Source organism: Ursus americanus, chromosome X (genome assembly GCF_024610735.1).
Source record: "Ursus americanus isolate L20-20 chromosome X, mUrsAme1.1.p, whole genome shotgun sequence".
NCBI lineage: Eukaryota > Metazoa > Chordata > Mammalia > Carnivora > Ursidae > Ursus > Ursus americanus.
Genome location: NC_142164.1, coordinates 38,236,134 through 38,255,624, shown reverse-complemented (window position 1 = coordinate 38,255,624; position 19,491 = coordinate 38,236,134). Strand labels below are relative to the sequence as shown.

Here is a 19,491-nt window from a genome sequence, read left to right as displayed (position 1 = left end):
CCCTATTGCTTTGCGGTGCCATTGTATGTACCTTCTTTGCAGGCATGAAGGGACCCAGTGGAATACCTGGTTCAGCTGGCCCTGAGGGGGATCCAGGACTTGTTGGCCCCCCAGGTAAGAATTACTCAGGAGCTACTTATACCTGATTCTTAAACACATTAAAGAATTTGAAAGTTTGCATGCTGTCTTTGAACTAAACTTTTAGAGTCTCAATCCCCAAAAACTGAAAGCAAGTAGGCAAAACTCTCCCTCTATTTACTGATCTCTCAACCTCTCTATTTTATTAAGGAAATATTGAGACCAGAGCTTTTAAGTTTAAGATGGATGCAGGACTAACAAGAATGCTTCATTAAAATTTTCATTAGATTTTATACTAACTTTCCCATATTCAGTTGAACAGATTATAAGAGCAAGTCATTTTTAATTGAAAATATTTTTAATATGAATATAGTTCTTTTGCTGGAGACTTATAAGAAGTTTCCCGTAAACTGAAATAGGACATCTGCTAAATTCTCTTACTAGTTCAGTGGGACACCTGACAAGCACAACAAACTAGAACTGCAAATGATGTTAGAATCTGAATGGACTTGTCAGGAAATAGAATTATCTTCCCCTGACACCAGTGTTCACAGATTTGTAATAGATTAGACTTTCTAGTAACCAAGTCATGCTTCAGGGCTTGAAAATAGGAACAATAGGCCTAATTTTTCCAGTGACCCTAAGGAAATTATTTATTTTTTCAGTCTTCAGGGTGAGATGATGGCTTTCCCAAACAGATTTCTGTTGGACATGGCAACATTTCAACGCATGTAACTTGTTTCTTTTGCACCAATTTTTATTCTGACCTTAGGACACTTTGGCATCCATTCCTTCTGGCCTTTCTCTTTCCTACCTTCATTTTGCCTCTTAGGTCCCCCTGGATTACCTGGTCCTTCAGGACAGAGTATTATAATCAAAGGAGATGTTGGTCCACCAGGGATCCCAGGCCAGCCTGGATTAAAAGGTCTACCAGGACTACCAGGACCTCAAGGCTTACCAGGTGCCTTTGCAGATCATCTTTCTAAGCCTTATCTATTTGAGAACATTCCCCTAGTTCTCCTTTTACTTGTCACAGTTTGTCTCTGAGAAGAGGAGTCTCAACAACTAGTAGAATACCAGACCACCACAGATTCCATTTCCTTTTTTCTTAAAAATGTTAATTTCTCATGCCCTAATTTCCTTTAGGCCCAGTCTAATCTTTTCTAGCCAGTTCTTCTGGCTATTCTAATTTGAATGATTAGGTTAATGATATTAAAAACTTTGTAATGAAATTAACATGCATTTAAGATTTGGTGCTTTCTCTATCCCAAGAACAGTATCTGGTATCTCTATAGCAGAAGGATAGAAGGCTAATTTGGTGAGCCATCAGCTCCCCACTGTGAGGCCTCGTGATTTTTAAACTAATTCCTGTCTAGTTGACCATTTGACTGTATGCTTGCAGCCAATTTTGATTATACAAGAAAGCTAGAAACTAACTTCAGTCTTTCTCATTTATTAAGTGGTTGGTTGTCAGTCTTTCCATAAACTAAGTGTACCAGGCAGTAACAACCTTACCTATGGTGGGGCAGATAACAAAAGTTGGACCTTGCACTCCTGTTTTGTTCTGAGGCAAAGAGAACACAACTGCCATATTATGGGAATCTCCACAGAGACAAACTGATTGTTTAAAACTAAAGTTAAATCTTTGTCTGCTTCTTTTGTCCCAGGCTTGAGCTATTCCTTTATGTATCAGGTTAAGGACAAGGCCAGACTATGAATTTAGTGACATTCAAGGACCTTAAGTTTCCTAGATCTGTCTGGTTATGGAATTATTATACCCATATTTGAAGATCATTTTTTTTTTATTACCGTAGGTCCAATTGGCCCTCCAGGAGATCCAGGACGCAATGGACTCCCTGGCTTTGATGGTGCAGGAGGGCGCAAAGGAGACCCAGGTTTGCCAGGCCAGCCAGGTGAGACAAATAAAACACTGCTGTTGATAGTAGTCTCAAGTCTGAGAGACCTCTAGACGTCCAACTGAAGCTGTGAGAGTTTTTCTCTTGGGAGAGTATAACTAGCTGGTAAATCTGTTGCTGGGGGAAAGTAGGACAGCACATAAAAGGAGATTTGCCAGTGTAAGAAAAGCATAGAGAGCTTGTTTTTATTTATGTGTTTAGAGCACTGGAAAACAGTTTTTCCTCAAGATGAGGTTTTTTCCAGGTATTCACTGTACTTACCTGTTCTGATAATTTTCAATATGTTGATTTAAATCCCATGATCATCTTGAAACTATTGTGAATCTTTCCACATTTGAAAATATGACAACAGAGTGTAATTTCCCCCGTAAAATTCAGTAATACGGTTGTAAGGTTTGTAAAGTTTAAAGTGCTCCCCATAGAGCTTTGAGAGTCAGAGTGGCATCTTATACTGAGATGACAAATTGATTTTCAGGTTTTTAGTTCATTCATTAACAGGTGTTCTTGATAATATTGTATCTGGTACCCACTAGATTTCCAGTATGTTCTCAAGCTACTTCGAAAAAGAATTTGAGTCACCTTGCCATAAAAAATAGAGAGGCGCTTAATAGACATATTCCAAAGAAGAGATACAGATGGCAACAGACACATGAAAAGATGCCTGGCATCACTAATCATCAGGGAAATACAAATCAAAACAACAATGGGCTATCCCCTTATATGTATCAGAATGGCTAGAATCAAAAAGACAAGAAATAACAAGGGTTGGCAAGGACGTAGAGAAAAAGAAACCCTCATGCACTATTGATAAGAATGCAAACTGGTACAGCCACTGTGGAAAACAGTATAGAGGTTCCTCAAAAAATTAAAAATAGAATTACCACATGATCCAGTAATTTCCACTACTGGGTATTTACCCAAAGAAAACAAAACACTAATTCAAAAAGATATACCCACCCCTTTGTTTATTGTAGCATCATTTGCAATAGCCAAGATATGGAAGCAACCCAAGTTTCCATCGATAGATGAATGGATAAAGTAGAAGTGGGGTGTGTGTGTGTGTGTGTGTGTGTGTGTGTGTGTGTGTGTGTGTAAGGAATATTACTTAGCCATAAAAAAGAATGAGATCTTGTCATTTACAACAACATGGATGGACCTAGAGGGTATAATGCTAAGTGAAATAAGTCAGAGAGAGAAAGATAAATACCATATGAGTTCACTCATTTGTGGAATTTAAGAAACAAACAAATGAACAAAGGAAAAAAGAGACAAATAAAAAACCAGACTCTTAAATACAGAGAACAAACCGATGGGTACCAGAAGGGGGGAGGTGTGTCGGGGGGGTGAGTGAAATAGATAAAGGGGATTAAGAGTGCTTACTTATCATGACGAGCACTGAGTAATGTATAGGATTGTTGAATCACAATGTCGTATATCTGAAGTGAATATATTCTATTCACTATTGGTCAACTATACTTCAATTAAAAAAATTAAAAACACACTGAAGTAAGATTGCTAAAGCAGAAATAAGAGATCATAAACTCAGTAGGTTTTTAATATGTGTTAGCAACTCTAGACAATATAAATATAACTCTAAATGATATAAACATAAAGAATATTTATTGGCAAAAAATATCAGTGGCAGCAAGCCAGACTAGTAATACCTATGGCCTTCCTGGAACCAATACCCTACCATTTCATTAACTGTCAAGCAGGGAAGAAACAAGTTAGTGTCATCTTCATCACATATGGGCATTGCTGTGAAGTTTCCCCAAAATGAGAATGCATATACACAGTGGTAAAAGGCCCGTCTATAAAGAGAATTTTAAAATAGGTGCAAATAAAGAGACTAAACAGAGAATGGGAACCAGTGGTAAATTGAAAATAGACATTTTGAAAAGGCTGCTTTAGTAGTGCCCTGCCTATTCTCTAAACAAAAAGGTATGCCTGAGAATAATTCCCCAGACAGATTCAAAGGAAAATGGTTTTTAGCACTGAAACTGGCAGGCTGATGGCAACCACACTCTTCCTTTCTCGCTGATGAACAAAACAGCAGACTGAAATTTTGTCTTGGGGTTTGGACTCCTTTAGTAGAGCAAGAGACTAGATAACACACAGACTTCCCAAATAAGCATCACTTCTTCCCATCTAATGTCCCATCACCCGGTACTCATTTAGTGCCTAATGTTGTCAACCAATTCCATTAGAAAAAATATATATTTAAATCTCTTTAAGGGCAGGGACCATATTTTATTTATCTCCAAATCCATGCTATCTGACAATACCTTAATAGGCACTCTATAAATATGGACTTAATTAACGAATCAAATGAGATCATAATGTTTTGTCAGTAGCCATAATAGGAGGATCAGAGCTCACTTAAATTTTGTATACTGATGATTCCATGGAAATAGGTACCCGTGGTTTGGATGGTCCCCCTGGACCAGATGGAATGCAAGGTCCCCCAGGTCCTCCAGGAACTTCCTCTGTTGCCCATGGATTCCTCATCACACGTCACAGCCAGACAACAGATGCACCACAATGCCCACATGGAACTGTACAAATTTATGAAGGCTTTTCTCTCCTGTATGTTCAAGGAAATAAAAGAGCTCACGGTCAAGACTTGGGTGAGATAACTGGCATCTTATTTTTTACTATGTATTCTGTTTTGAAAATTCCATTGGGTTCTGGAGTAGCCATGGACAAAGTGTATCTCTCTATTTTTGGGGGGCTTCCAAATTGAAGACCATGTCAAGGGCAGGTAAATATATTCACTGTAAGTTTTAAATAAATAATACGTTACTCTAAAAGCATTAGTTAGCTAGTGTGAGGTACAATTCTTGGCCTAAAGCAGCACATTTGGGGAAAGGCCACGTGTACTCTCTGTTAGCTTAGTTATTAAGGAAACCGATTTCCTGGGCTCCCTATGGTATAGCAGTTGCTTAAGTGGTCAGTGTTTATTCACAGGAGATAGTTTTTTCTTTTCTGACACTGGTCTCATCAAGTTGAAAGGTACGTTCTGAAGAGAATCTTGAATCAAAGAAAGTAAGGTCATTTCTTAATTATGCTAGCTTATAGTTCCTAAAAATAAGTGTCTTAGCTTTGTAAAGTATTATCAGAGTAGATTAAAACTATGCAAAGCACCATATTTCTATATAAAATATACTTCATTTAATGTGTTCCCGTGCATCTTCTCTATACTGTGGTAGACAGATTGGTTGATGGGATGAGACTGGACTGGATGACTCTCAAGAGCTCTTCCAATCCTCAACATTTCTTTTTGTGGAATTTTGACTTTGGATTTCAAAGCCTGATTGTTTGACCTGCGGCTGCCAGTTTTAGGGATCATTATCCCATTTGTCTCCGCAAAGACATTTAAGAAGATAGTCTGGGCTCCCAGTTTCTGGGGTCTCTATAGTAAGAGGCTTCCTGAAGTCTCTTTATTTTTTTTAAATTTTATTTATTTATTTGACAGAGATAGAGACAGCCAGCGAGAGAGGGAACACAAGCAGGGGGAGTGGGAGAGGAAGAAGCAGGCTCCCAGCGGAGGAGCCTGATGTGGGGCTCAATCCCAGAATGCCGGGATCACTCCCTGAGCTGAAGGCAGACGCTTAATGACTGAGCCACCCAGGCGCCCCTCTTTATATTTTTTTTATAATAACTTTTTATTATGTTATGTTAATCACCATACAGTACATCCCCAATTTTTGATGCAATGTTCCATGATTCATTACTTGCGTATAACACCCAGTGCACCATGCAATATGTGCCCTCCTTAATACCCATCACCGGTCTATCCCAATCCCCCACCTCCCTCCCCTCTGAAGCCCTCAGTTTGTTTCCCAGAGTCCACAGTCTCTCATGGTCTCTTTAGCTAGGCTGTTTTGTGAAAACAGTTCTGCAGCAACAGAGACCTCCAGAGGTCTTCTCTACTCACTCTGTTCCCAGGGCATGTGGCCACACCTGCCAGGCAGGGCTGGCCCACCAGAGTAGGCATCTCCACTGACATGGAAGCCAAGAGTCACAGGTCATTTTATGAAGCCAGATAAAGGAGGAGTTTGCCCGCCAACTTTCTTCTCCCTCCTCTACTTTTCTCTGTCTCCTTTTCATCTTTCCTCTGCTATTTTTCCTTCCCACATTTACTTTCTTTGGGTAGCATCTCCTTTTTCTAATTTTATAATTGACAAATCTTCACGGTGAAAATATTCTTATTTTTTACGTAAATCTCTTTAGTCTTCCTCCCATAAAATTCTTCTCCTTTTAGGCCATTCTCTCTTCACTATCAGAGTCTTAACTGATACCTAAATCAAGCTTGTAAACTTAAAATCCCTGACTATCAAGTCAGGGAACCATTAGAAGTTTTTGAGCACTGTGAAATTAAAAAATGTAATTCAAAGAGAAAATGGAATCTTCTATCCAGTATGTCACTGTAACTTTTCAAAATGCATGTATTTGGTCAAACAAGGGCTGTCATACTATGCATTCAGACTTGGAGGCTACAAACTGGCCCTGACTCAGGGACAGTATAGGCCTCAGACATGGGAAGGCCGTGATTTAGGGCCCAAGATCCCAAGGGGGATCCCAGATTGCAGAGTCTCTTCTATGGCTCACACAGGGATCAAATTGGAGAGAGTTTGATAGCCAAGCAAAGAATAGAGGCAGCTATAGCTTTGATGTTAAAGAAACGATCCTCTGATCAAATAAATACAGTCTATGTTGGATTAGTAAAATGATTATGGTGTGTAAAAAAGAAGGTGGAGGTAACAGATGGAATACTAAAACTGTTCTGTATAGGAGCAAAAAAAATACTAAGAATCATTAGACTATTAAATCCTTACGGTTTTGGAAAATGGGAGGCATTGAAAATTCATGGGATTTTTCTTCAGAATTTTCTCTGAAAATTTGGAGACCATACAGAATTCTGCATCATTGTGTGCCGTCTAAAACACAGATGCAACAAAACACCTCTGTTCTCATCATTGTGGGCCTTTCTTTCATGTACCTTTTCCTTTTCTTTTCTTTCTGAGACCAAGGATATCTCCAGCCATGTCCTCAATTAGGCAGTAATGTGAGTTTTATTTTTAAATTACTTTATAAATAAAAAAGCACTTTGATTTCCATTCTCCAATTTGATTTTCACAACTATGATCAAGAAAGATATAGGACAAGTATTATTTTCTTATATTTTACACACAAAAAAACTGGCTAAGAGGTTAAGTGACTAATTCAAACCTACACACTCAATGATGGAGATAAGAATTGAATCCAACATCTCCCAGTGCTAAATCCATCCATTTTCAATTATGCCAATTTGTCATTCACTCTCACATGACCTTGAGTTAGTTACCTTTCTCTGAGCCAGTTTTTTTACTCTGAAAAAAGAATTAATTAGGCGAAATCAATGATTTTCAACCTGGGGAACTTTTGAAAAGATTCCTAGACCCATTGCAAACCTCTTATATAAAAATTCTCAATGATTATGCCGATGCACTAGGTTTAAGAAGTATTGGTCTTTTATCAGTCATCTTCAGTCTGAGATAAGCATATTCCTTTGGATACATGAGGAATTTCCAAGAACTACACAGGCATAATTTTAAAGGAATCAAGTTTCAAATCCTCAACTTTCATATGTACTTTCTCCTGAAGTTGAACTGCCTTTGGATGGTCCCGTTTCCCACATCCCCTTTCAGTATCACCCACCTCCCACTTTATGAAAGAATCATACTATCACATATTGCCTTGAAGTGTGAAAACCTCTGAGGGACAAATTCAAAGGGACAACTCAAAATAATGGTTTCGTTAAAGTCTCCATTAGCTGAGGCTCTATAACACACTCTAATCCATCTCATTAGGAAATGCATTTCCAACAAAAGGTTACTTTTTGTGTTTAGTAATTATCAAAATTTATAATATCTATATTTTTATAAATTCCCAATATAATGATGACAATTCAAAAAATATTTAACATGTAAAGCCTTATGATCATAGAAAGTTTTTTAAAGTTTTTATACATTTTTGTTTCAGAGAAATATGATAGGATAATCAATAAAAAACTGAAAAAACAAGTTAGTATAAAACTATGTGAGAAAAATGGAATGGACATATAATTTCCAAATGCAAAAGGAGCATTGAATGACTTCCACTTGTTAAAGATGAGTTTATGTACTTTAAAAAATGTTTATTGTCAGGTTTCAAGTCATTACGTTGGATATATTTAAAAGAGAGAGAAAAAGTTTGTTTTTAAATATAAATATTCACAAAACACTAGACATGACAGCTGGTAACATTTGCAATGTGGTTTGCAAGGCCCCAGCCTCCATTATCACAAAGTGGAGTATAGAAAGGTAGCTTTGGAGCCAAGAGACAATAACCAATACCTTAATAACTGGCATAGTATCAATTTGAAATTCTGATGAAAAATTTTATATCTAAACTTAAAAATGTGTAAAGGGGTGCATCATTTTTCATCATTCTTTGGTGAATAAATAAAAGTAGGTCTGATCACTGGTCAAGATAACCTCTGTTGCCCTTACCAGTTCTGAATTTCTTTTCCCCTTGCATCCTTCCTTCCTCTCTTAATTTTTCCTTTTTATTATTCACCTCCAAACCTGTTCATGGTTGCTGTGCATATTGGTCAGCACTACCATTGTCCCTAGGCTCAAAGAGATTGCAAAAACAAACAAGATACATACTGAGGATGTCTTGGAAGAAGAGAGGGTAGCCTGGAGAGGAAGTACTAACAAGATAATATAGGAACTCTGTGTGTGTTCTTCACTTGTTCACAGTAAATTGCTCAATATTCTCCATAAGACACTGTTGTTTATAAGTGCATCACCAGTGTAAAAACAGTGTTGAAGAATATATAATGAACTGCAATAATAAATGTCTACATAAATTATATATATATATATAATTTAGATAAATATATATTCTGATTTTAGAAGTGTTTTAAGTGTAAGTAAACGTGCATCTTACAATTGAAGACCTAAAACAAAGTACATTTATTACCTAAGAAATGTGGGCAGATTTCTCCCTGAAAGGTTGTTTGTTATGGTTTCAAAAGAAACTAAATTATCATTGTAGTATAGTCCTTCATCCTTTTCTCCCCAATTCTTCCTAGGGACGGCTGGCAGCTGCCTTCGTCGCTTCAGTACCATGCCTTTCATGTTCTGCAACATCAATAACGTTTGCAACTTTGCTTCAAGAAATGACTATTCTTACTGGCTGTCCACCCCAGAGCCCATGCCAATGAGCATGGAGCCCCTGAAGGGCCGGAGCATCCAGCCATTTATTAGTCGGTGAGACACTGGTGTAGCTTGGACTTTTATCAATCCCCAGTTAGTTTAGCTGGTCAGAAATGAGTCTAAAGCTAATATAATTTGATCATATTCTTTCCAAGCTAAGTAGGACAGAGATGCCTTTATAATATTCAGTTAGGTATTTAGTTTAAGCCATATTAATTGGGGATTTGCTTTTGATCAGACCCTATGATAGACATAGTGTAATATAGAAAGAAATCAGACTAATTATTAGGCAAATATATGTAAATTAATATAATATATATCAGTCTTGGCTAAGATCCATTACAATAGAGCTAATAAAACGTTATGAAAGCATAAGGAAAAGAATGTTTAATTTCAATTGGATAAATTTGGGATGACTACATGGAAGAAATGTATTTTGACCTGGTTAGTACTTAAAGGATGGGAAGGACTTGAGACACAGGTAGTTATAAGCAGGAAGGGCATACTACGCAGAGAACATGGGAATGGGTAGTTGATTGATATGTCTAGAAAGTAGCTTGTAAATGTTGCATAGGGAGAAGAGGTTGGGGAGTTAACTTGGACCCAGATTGTAGAAGGCTTTCAGCATCAGGTTTTATTTTAGAATTGATCTAGTATAGAATGGGGAGCTTTGAAAAGTGTTTGAGCTACACTTCAGGGAAAATTACAGAGCCATCACTATATAACATAGATTACAGAGGAGATAGTCCTTAAATACAGAGACCAGTTAGATTTAAGGTATTGCTGTAGTCCCAATAGGAGTGGATTGGAATTGTCGGTGGGGGACATGTATCACTTTAATACAATAGATAGGATTTGGCAGTTTATTAGTTATGAGACAGGAAGTGATAGGTGAGGTTTGGAGCATGAGTAACTAACAGAAGAGAAGTACCATTAGTAGAGATTTCCTTGAGTTTTGCCACATTAGAACTCTAGTTAACTCAATGTCCTAGGCATATGAGATACTGCCATTTTCATTCTGATTGTGGCCCAATTGATTGAGGAGTCCACTCACCATAAAGCATGAATCATTGGAAAGTCTAGTTTCTTTGACATTGAATGTAAAGATTAAACCCAGTTCAGTTTCTCTTAGTAGCAAATTTATGGTGCCCTTTTTAGTACATTTGCCCAGATTTGGGGGGAATTTATTTTTTGTGACTTTTGTCAGTCCCAACTCTTGGGAATAAAAAGGTCCTTTAAAGGTATTTCCTGTTTTGTAGATCAACTTCATCAAATTGGTTCAGTCATTTGTCAGAAGGTCCCTTCATGATATTTATTAAAGATTTGATAGACTCAGTTATATTTACTGTGTTGCTGTTTTACTTGATATTTTAGATTTAAGCCACATCTCCACGTGCCTGGGTAGCTGCCCAGCATTCTGGACATGCTCTATTTCTCTAGATTTGGCCAAATGGTTAATAAATATCCTTTGGACCAAAAATAAGGGGTGGGGATTGAGAAAGTGTCTGTTTCTTGTCTTTTCCAGTTCACCAGACATTGTTCTTACCACAGTTTCAGCATTACTAAATGTCTACCATTCAGTTGGGCACTTTGACAGCAAATAGTATGTGCAATACACAAAGCCAAACTCTTACAGCAATTATGGCATTGACTATAGCAAATATGAATACAAATTTAAGGCAGAATGGAAAAGGAAAATGCTATAGTAGTGGTTGTGTGGTTTCTTTTTTAAAAAAGCTTAGAGTTGTCGTTTATAACTTTATTAAGTATATTGGGAGAGAGGGCTTATGAAAAAGCAATTCTTGAAGTGCATTTTTCTCCTGCTTTTGTGAGCATTGAAGACACCTTAATGGGCTTCTATACCAGGAAGGCTTTGAAAGAAGGGGGACTGTTCCCACATATTCACTGCGTAGATTGTGTTCCCCTCCCTTTCCATTACCAGATGTGCAGTATGTGAAGCTCCAGCCGTGGTGATCGCAGTTCACAGTCAGACCATCCAGATTCCCCGTTGTCCTCAGGGATGGGATTCTCTCTGGATTGGCTATTCTTTCATGATGGTATGAAATACTCTGCCTTGTCTTTGTCATCGTAGCTGACTGTCCATCATATCTGTGTATCTTCCCAATACAAGGAATCCCTATCATTTGCATAGTAAGAAGGGTGAACCTCAAATAGGTTCTGTCCAAATATTGTGTTCCCCTTCACATATTTTCTGGCATATATTTTCATAATCTGCCTGTTGCTTCTGTTGAGTACCCTTGGTGTGGAAACTATTCTCTTATCTCTTGCCCTAGTTCCTTCACTGGATTTGAATTTTTGGCCATATTTAGCACATATCTTTGGGTATTCACTAAGGTATTAAGCACATTTTTCCTTATCTTTTCTAGCACACAAGCGCAGGAGCAGAGGGCTCAGGCCAAGCCTTGGCCTCCCCTGGTTCCTGCTTGGAAGAGTTTCGTTCGGCTCCCTTCATTGAATGTCATGGGCGGGGTACCTGTAACTACTATGCCAATTCCTACAGCTTTTGGCTAGCAACTGTAGATGTGTCAGACATGTTCAGGTAAGGTACTTATGGCTTTAGTTCAGTCCTAAGCTTCCTTCAGAAGTACTAGGGAAGAGAAAGCAATTCATGGATGGTTTATACCCCAAAAATGTTAAAGATTTAGTGGTCTGTGTTTTTTATTTGTGCTTGTTCTTTTCACATACCTGACTCAGGACACAAAAACAGACTTGGCTAATGTTAGGTATGTGTGCTTTCAGATGGCCTGATAGTAGTAATCCTTCAGTAGCAAACACACAAAGCAAGAAAAGGTTATGTGACCTGCTCAACAATAAGTGAGCTGTTCAGCTAGACTGAGGCCACCCCAGGAACTGAAGATTGAAGCTGTGATCTATGATCCCTGCCTCAGTCCAGTGATCTCTTTTCCCAGGATCTTTTCTTTTCTTTCTTTTTTTTTTTTCTTTTTTAAGAGCATGAGATGGGAGAGGGTGAGGAGGAGTAGGTGAAGGACAGAGAGAGAGAGAGAGAGAGAGAGAGAGAGTGAATCTTAGGCAGGCTCCATGCCCAGCACAGAGCCCAATGTGGGCTCTATCTCACAACCCTGAGATCATGACCTGAGCCGAAATCAAGAGTTGGACACTTAACCAACTGAGTCTTGAAGGTACCCCTTTCCCAGGATGTTTTCAGTGCTCTCATCAAAGTGTCTGAATGAGTAAGACCACATATAATATATGTATTTCAGGAGAGTCCAATCTATTGCATTTTTGGTTTAAATTAATTTTTATATATTGCTTATTTTGAGTTATCATTACTTGATATTTTTCTTACAATTATCTTTTTGCATTTCATATGCATATATTTTATCATTTATTTATCATCAGTTGCCCAGATCTCCCTCATTCTAAGACTATTAGAAAAATGTATAAGAGATAAAGAGGGAGAGACAAATAAAGGTAATAGTGGTAGAGAGAAGAGTCACAAAAATAACTATGACCACTAATAGCTCTTCGGCCATACTGGCTACTGCACTAGATCACATTGCTCAAAAGTTAGTCTTTAAGTCATAGGAGAGCTACTTAAGCACAAATAGGATGTTTGGGTGTGAATCTGAACCAATAATAGAATTGAAAAACCAGAAAAGGCTAATTTGACTGTCTTGTTTCTTATTTCCCAGCAAACCTCAGTCAGAAACGCTGAAAGCAGGAGACTTGAGGACACGTATTAGCCGATGTCAAGTGTGCATGAAGAGGACATAACATTTTGAAGAATTCCTTGTGTGTTTTTTAATGTGACATATATATACATACATATATATATATATATATATATATATATATATATATATATATATATATATATATATATATATATATATAATTCCCAGGATGCAACGTCTCACTCTTCCCAACTTTACCACTGCTGCCACCAATGGTGCTACTATATATGACCAAGAGAACATGCCGACTAGTAACCATGAAGATTCAGATGTACCTCAACAATATGCCAGAGCAAGATCTCTATTAGTTTTCTATGAATGAAATAAGGAAATGAATTAACTTTTTGGGTCCAGAATGACTTTCCCCAAGGATTATAAGATGAAGATTATATATTTTGCCCAGTAACTTAAAACAGCACGTTAAAAATTCAATTAAATCACACTGAGTAAAATAAAAGACTGCAGTTTGGGGGAAGAATTATTTTTCATGGTGCTACTAATCCTACTGTATCCCAGGTTTTTAATATAAAAGTGTTAAGCTTATTTTTCTCTGTAAGTAAAGAATGTGTATATTGTGTAAACAGCCTTTTAGCTCAAAGTGTTGACTCATTTAGATGTGACCTGACATGTATCACTCTTTACAGACAACCTAGGCAAAACCAGAATACAGACAAGATTTTGTGTCCATGTTTATCGAAGTGAAAGAATTTATATTCTTGCATCAAGTTACTACTGAGAGTAAATTTATTTTGAGTTCTATCCCCTAAGTTTTTATTTGACTTTTTAAAAAATAGGTCATTTTAGAAAATTCAATCAGAATTTTAAATGTTTGTGTTACATGCCAAATTATAATATCTAATAAAACAGTTTCTCTTTTGCTATATTCCTCAAGATTCTTAATACCAGATACCCCCTTTTTAAACATTTCTTACATCTTGTTTTTGCTCATCCCTGACTAGGCAAAGTCTTCCCAAATAATTTTGAGAAACAAAAATATGCAAAAAATAGATGATTTGTTCCCTGTGCTGCTTCTGTAAGAATTATTCCCCTGTGGTCTCTGCTTGTACAAGAACTGGGAAGACAATACTTGGTTAGTCTTCTCTCTTCAGTTACAAAACCAATCGATGTTTCTTCCTCTTTTTTGTTTTAAACACTTTATTATAGTCATAGAATACCTTATTTCCCTAGCTGTCCTCTTTTCACTTCATGTTTTTTAACTCACCAATATCAATTTAATTAAAGATATCATAAGTTGTAAGAATGGATTGTGGTGTATCTCTTCAGACTATGTGTAAAAATCTGCTCACTTACAGATAGACTACACATCTGCACATCAACAAGTAGTCCCTTCTCAGAGAATCATTTAGAGCAGTTCCAAAGAGGTTTCTGCAGGCTTTGATCACTCATAGTTGATAGAAGACATAGAGTAATGTAAACTTTTTCTAATAAACAGAACAACCCATTGGAAAGTACTTTTGCAATAATAAATGTATTAACAATATTGTATTGATGGCTGAAAAAGGAAGCAGAGCTACTTTCTATTTAGGGAAGAATTCATTAATAATGTTTAAAAGCAGATTAGTGAATTAATATTCCTGATGATTAAGAATGAACACATGTAGCTCTCTAGTTGAAAACTTGCTAAAAGTAAGAGGCATTAAAAGCCTGTATAATAAAATGTGTGTTTCAATTAAAATATGAAACAAGCAAAACAATTTTGAGAATTGTAGAACCTAATATGGACCTGTGCAAAAACTAAAGCTTAGAGTCTATAGTTGTAGAAGTTAGATTCTAAACAATGATAACTACTTAATAATACTGTTGATTTCAAGGCTAGCCACGTACAAATTCTAGCTTTATTTTTCCATATAGCCACGTGAGTGAAAACACTAATGGATAATTGTAAATGAAAACACCATACTGCATCACATAGATTTTTCTACACGCTCTATACACTTAAGAGTTGTTCCTTGGGTTACAGTTGCAAGCACTAATTTCAGAGATTTGCTGTTTGTTGCTTTCCCTCTCATTTTTATCTGGTTGAAAACCTTGCCTCAGAAAAAAACGAACATTTTAATAGTTGCATGTGCAGGTAGCCTATGTGTTTCTTAACCGCCCCCCCCCAGCTATCCCCAGTCTTGCTTTGTTGTTGAAAGTACATGAATCCAATCCATTCCAGGACCTTAATGTTGTTGACCCTCCCTTGCCACTGAATAGTCAAAGATAATTCTGATATAACTGCTCTAGTAGTTACCTATAGTGAGTTTTGTAGTCATACACGCCTAATGGTTTTCCCATGTAAGCAGGCAATGGATGAGCTGTTCTTACTTAACCAGATACAAGTAGATACTACATCTACAAACCAAGTGATATACATATTGTTGGTGTTATACTCATCACTTCCAAGCTTCCAGAGATGTTCTGTTGGACATTCTGTGATTGTACAGTGTATTTTCTCATTTGGCCAAATTTGAAGAAACCTTTCTATCTCTTGTGGTGTCAGTGAAGTTCTTTGCCTCAATTGGCATGGTTAATTGAAAACTCACTGGTTATACCAAGCCATGGGAAGGGAAGGTTTATTCATATGTTAATCACAAGAGGGCACTATTGCCTATAAAAATAAATAGGCATGTGTAATGATCTGTTGAGCTCATTGTTGATGATGGTGGTGAAGTTGTCTGAAGCTCTGCCTCCGGATTCTTCTTTTAAGCTTCATGTATTCTTTCTTCCTCATAAAGATCAACAGCAAGTATTTTAAGAGGTGGCCCAGTTTCCCAATGTCTGCATCCAAAAGAAGGGACGGCTCTGCTATGAAAGATTTTCTTAAGAGCCTGATTAGGAATTGGCTCTGGTAGTACTTCCCATGCCTCTCAACACAGAAGCAAAGTGCAATCACTTTTGTTTGGCCAACACTTGAGTTGGCTTCTTTAGAAGAGAAGCTCTGTTCTCATGCTGCACTATACAAACACCCTCATCCCTAGGCAGCTCCAAAATAAATTGAATAATATTTATAAATCATACATCATTTATTTTGAAGTAGTGGTTTCTAGAGTATATTCAGGATGTTTGGAAGGTTTCTATGGTGGAAGCACTCATAAGTTGGGACACTGAAGGAATAAATCCAGATAGGCCTGTCTTCCAAGTTCGACAACAACGAATGTTCATTAGATACTTGTTAGCTGTAGAGCACCATGACGGATAACTATCCAAAATCAACTCAACCAGACGGATATATAATCATTATAATATATACTCCTAAGAAGAGGAATGCTTTTCCATCTTGACTACCAAATCTTACTAATTCTAGGTTAGATTAGAATAGATCATAAGGTTTTTTGCCAGCAGTAGCTATCCAGAGGAAGCTGGCTCACCAAGCTGTTCCCTACACGCGGACAAGCTAAGATCACACATATGTTACTTTGACTATATTTCTCTATGAGTGGATAGCACGCGCAACACATGACCTAACAGGATGACAAATTGTTGACATCATAGCATTTTCTCTTTTGTTTTCCTCTTGCAGATTCGCATGGCAGTCTTTGCCCTACTGTCTGCCCCCAGAGGGTTCCTGTGCCCTCTGGCTTCTGGTTGAATTCAACCAATGTGATGCCCCCAGAAGGATAGAAAAGTGAAGGACAAGACTGATGTTAGTTAGGGTATTTATTTTTGTGGGGCACGTGTAGTGACCTCAGGTTGGCTTGTGCTCCTCAGTTGAATGTCCCTGCTCCTCTCAAGGTGATCTGTTTTTTTAAATTATTTCCCATTCTGGTTCCAGTAACCAATTTCTTCCCATCTCTTCAGATTTATATTTATGATGACAAGTCTGCTGCTGCTATGCTGCTAGTCCGGAATTCCTGCATTACCTTTTGTGGTTCCCCTACACACCACCTGTATCTTTCTAATTAAACTCTCCTCAGATTATCCTAATTTAGTGCCTTGTCTTTTTGCTATTGATACCCTGACAAATGCCCAACTGCTTCTAGTTTCCAAAATCTGATGGATGTGCTTAATTTTGTATGTGGGAAAATGAGGGTGAATTGCTAAAACTGGCATGCACGGGTAGCATCTTCCACTTCGAACAGACAGATAGACCACCAGAAATGTGAATTAACATTACTTAATCTGAAGACCTAGCTTACCGCACTTTATTGGAAGCTGCGTTTCAAGGTTGTTAGGGTGAAATGAGGCAAAATATGTTCATTATGGCCCTTAATTATTTAGTTTTTTTCCAAATATTGTACCACTGAATCTCTTTAAAAAACATGCATTTCAACTTCCCCCTAGATTGTCATTTGCCTTGCTCCATCCTACTCCAAATGAAGAAATCTCAGTTGCCTCATTGGCAGACAAGATCCTAAACACTGTTAACTGATCTTTGAAAGCTCCAGAAAGAAAATTCCTCGGAGTGCTACTTCCACCAGAGAAATTTGCCAAGCCAGTTGTACATGCCTGCAGTCAATAAAAATGCCCCAAAGTGTTACTAGGCCAAGAAATAAACAATTTAAGCCACCTACAATAAGTGGTTTCCTAGCCTCAAGAGCCTCTGTGAAAGGTGAGCCTACAAAAGTACTTCAGATCTGCTTCCCTTCTGTTCATCAAGGGTACGAGAGTGAATTCTTAGACTGGAGATTACAGGAGCTGGGACCGGCTCTAAAGCCAAAGGCAGTCTGAGATTACTCGCTAATTTCAACCAGGGCCAGATGGAGCCTACCAAGAAGTGACTTTTTAAAGGCGATACTTCCTTTTGAAGTAAAATCGTTTTCTGGTTGATTTCCTGAGGGCCAGTAAAGTGCTTGCCATTGCCAGTTTATCACAAGCCACAACAGTAAACCAGATGTCAGATCTTTGTCATTCTCCGACACAATCATTTCACCCTTGCTTGGGCTCTAAGGAAGACTACTTCTGATGCTTCAGTAGCAACAAAAGTAACACCTTACATTTATATAGTTCTCACTAAAATGTCACTCATCACACATGATTTCATCTGAGCCTCAACAACCTGGATGTATTCAAACAGTGCAAGGATTAGTCTCCACTTACAGATGCAGAAGCCAAGCCTTACAAAGGTTACGTGACTATGTCAACGTCACCGAACAAGTTCCTAAGTTCTTTCTCACTCGAAACCTAATCATCAAAATGCCTGTATCAAAAAAATCAGAGATCTGTGCGGTGGAGACTCTTGGCACTGCAGAGGTCTCTGTCGCATGAGAATTAATAAGCTACATGTTTTGGGAACCTCAGTTCCCGGTTACGGATGAGTGTTTTTCACAGCAACTGAGGTCCCTTAGAATTAGCCCTTGGGCACAAGTGACTTACAGCGAATTCACTGTACTTCAGGATACTCTTGTCTATCTGATCCAAGCCTCTGCAGCTAAAGAAAACCTTGTGAGTCTGGCTTGGTGCCCACCTCACTTGAGCTTCTTCAGGACTCTTGAATCTAGACAAGCTCCTGGAATTTGAATGCCCTAGTCTGCAAACTCTCCAGTGCTACTACTATCCATGTAGGAACCAGTGTGTCTTGATTGTTACATAAACCTGAGACTATGCAGATACCATCTATCATCTGTTATAGACAATGCAGAATGTACCCTGCAGAGGGGGAAGTTTCTTTAGTTCCAACAGGAAAGTTTGTCATTTTTCATTTACATTAATATACATTAAACACACAGAGAAGCAACTTGAGTTTCCTAACTATAACCTCCATTGGTCATGTTTCACTTGTAGTTGCTTTCCTTATTTGGCTCCCTTCAGCGGAAATTTAGGCTAGGAATCGGATGAACAAACATCAAGCCAACTGGGCCAAGCAGTATGTGGTTATTTATCAGATTAGAGAGGCAGGAAAGGTTAAAGACAAGTTGGAAAACATCTAGGCTAAAAAAGGGCCCTACTTAGTTTATAGTAATCAGTATAGTAGCAAGCCAGACTTTGAGATTACTGGGTTTGAATATGTTCTTAAAGTTGTGTACTTTCAGATGTGCAACTGTTGCCCATCTTAAGGCCAGCAGCAGCACAGAAAACTCCCCCCATGTAGTGGAAAGAGATAACAGCCTAAAACCATTCTCATAAACACATCCTTCTCCTGGTCTGAGAAACCAGTATGTTTTTTCTGACCTCTCTGAGCTAGCAGAAGCCGCCATGGACACAAGACAATGTGCTATGGCTTTTCTTCCTTGCGACTATCTGTTTTGCTTCATCTTTTTCAAAGATTTGTTACTAGGTGCATAAATATTTATGATTGTTATGTCCTGTTGATGAAATGATCCCTTTATCGTTATGATAATGGTAATATGGTAAAGAAAATTAAATAATCTTTGCTCTGAAATCTACATTGATAGCAATATAGCCATCCAACTTTCTTTGTGTTAATGTTAGCATGGCATATTTTTTCCAATCACTTTACTTTTAATCTTTTTCTCTCTATATATTTGAAGTACATTTCTTTGAGGCAGCAAATAAATAGTTGGATCTTGCTTTTTTATACATCGAACAATCTTCGTCCTTTAGTAGACCACATTTAATGTGGTTATTGAAATGGTT

At 37.7% G+C, this 19,491-nt stretch overlaps 1 protein-coding gene across 2 annotated transcripts in view; it reads left to right on the top strand.

The window, feature by feature from the left end:
• COL4A5 (collagen type IV alpha 5 chain) overlaps positions 1–14,231 on the top strand; it is a 241,377-nt gene extending 227,146 nt beyond the window's left edge. Inside the window, exons 44-52 of one of the 2 annotated variants that reach the window (XM_087859697.1) lie at positions 43–114; positions 911–1,039; positions 1,893–1,991; positions 4,409–4,621; positions 9,115–9,292; positions 11,181–11,295; positions 11,626–11,798; positions 12,913–13,012; positions 13,123–14,231. In XM_087859697.1, coding sequence (XP_087715823.1) covers positions 43–114; positions 911–1,039; positions 1,893–1,991; positions 4,409–4,621; positions 9,115–9,292; positions 11,181–11,295; positions 11,626–11,798; positions 12,913–12,994 — 1,061 coding nt within the window. In that variant the 3' untranslated portion in view covers positions 12,995–13,012; positions 13,123–14,231. Of the gene's footprint in view, positions 1–42; positions 115–910; positions 1,040–1,892; positions 1,992–4,408; positions 4,622–9,114; positions 9,293–11,180; positions 11,296–11,625; positions 11,799–12,912; positions 13,093–13,122 lie in introns of those variants that run through there. The other variant, XM_087859696.1, reaches the window with a different exon arrangement.
• The last annotated feature ends 5,260 nt before the right edge of the window (positions 14,232–19,491 follow it).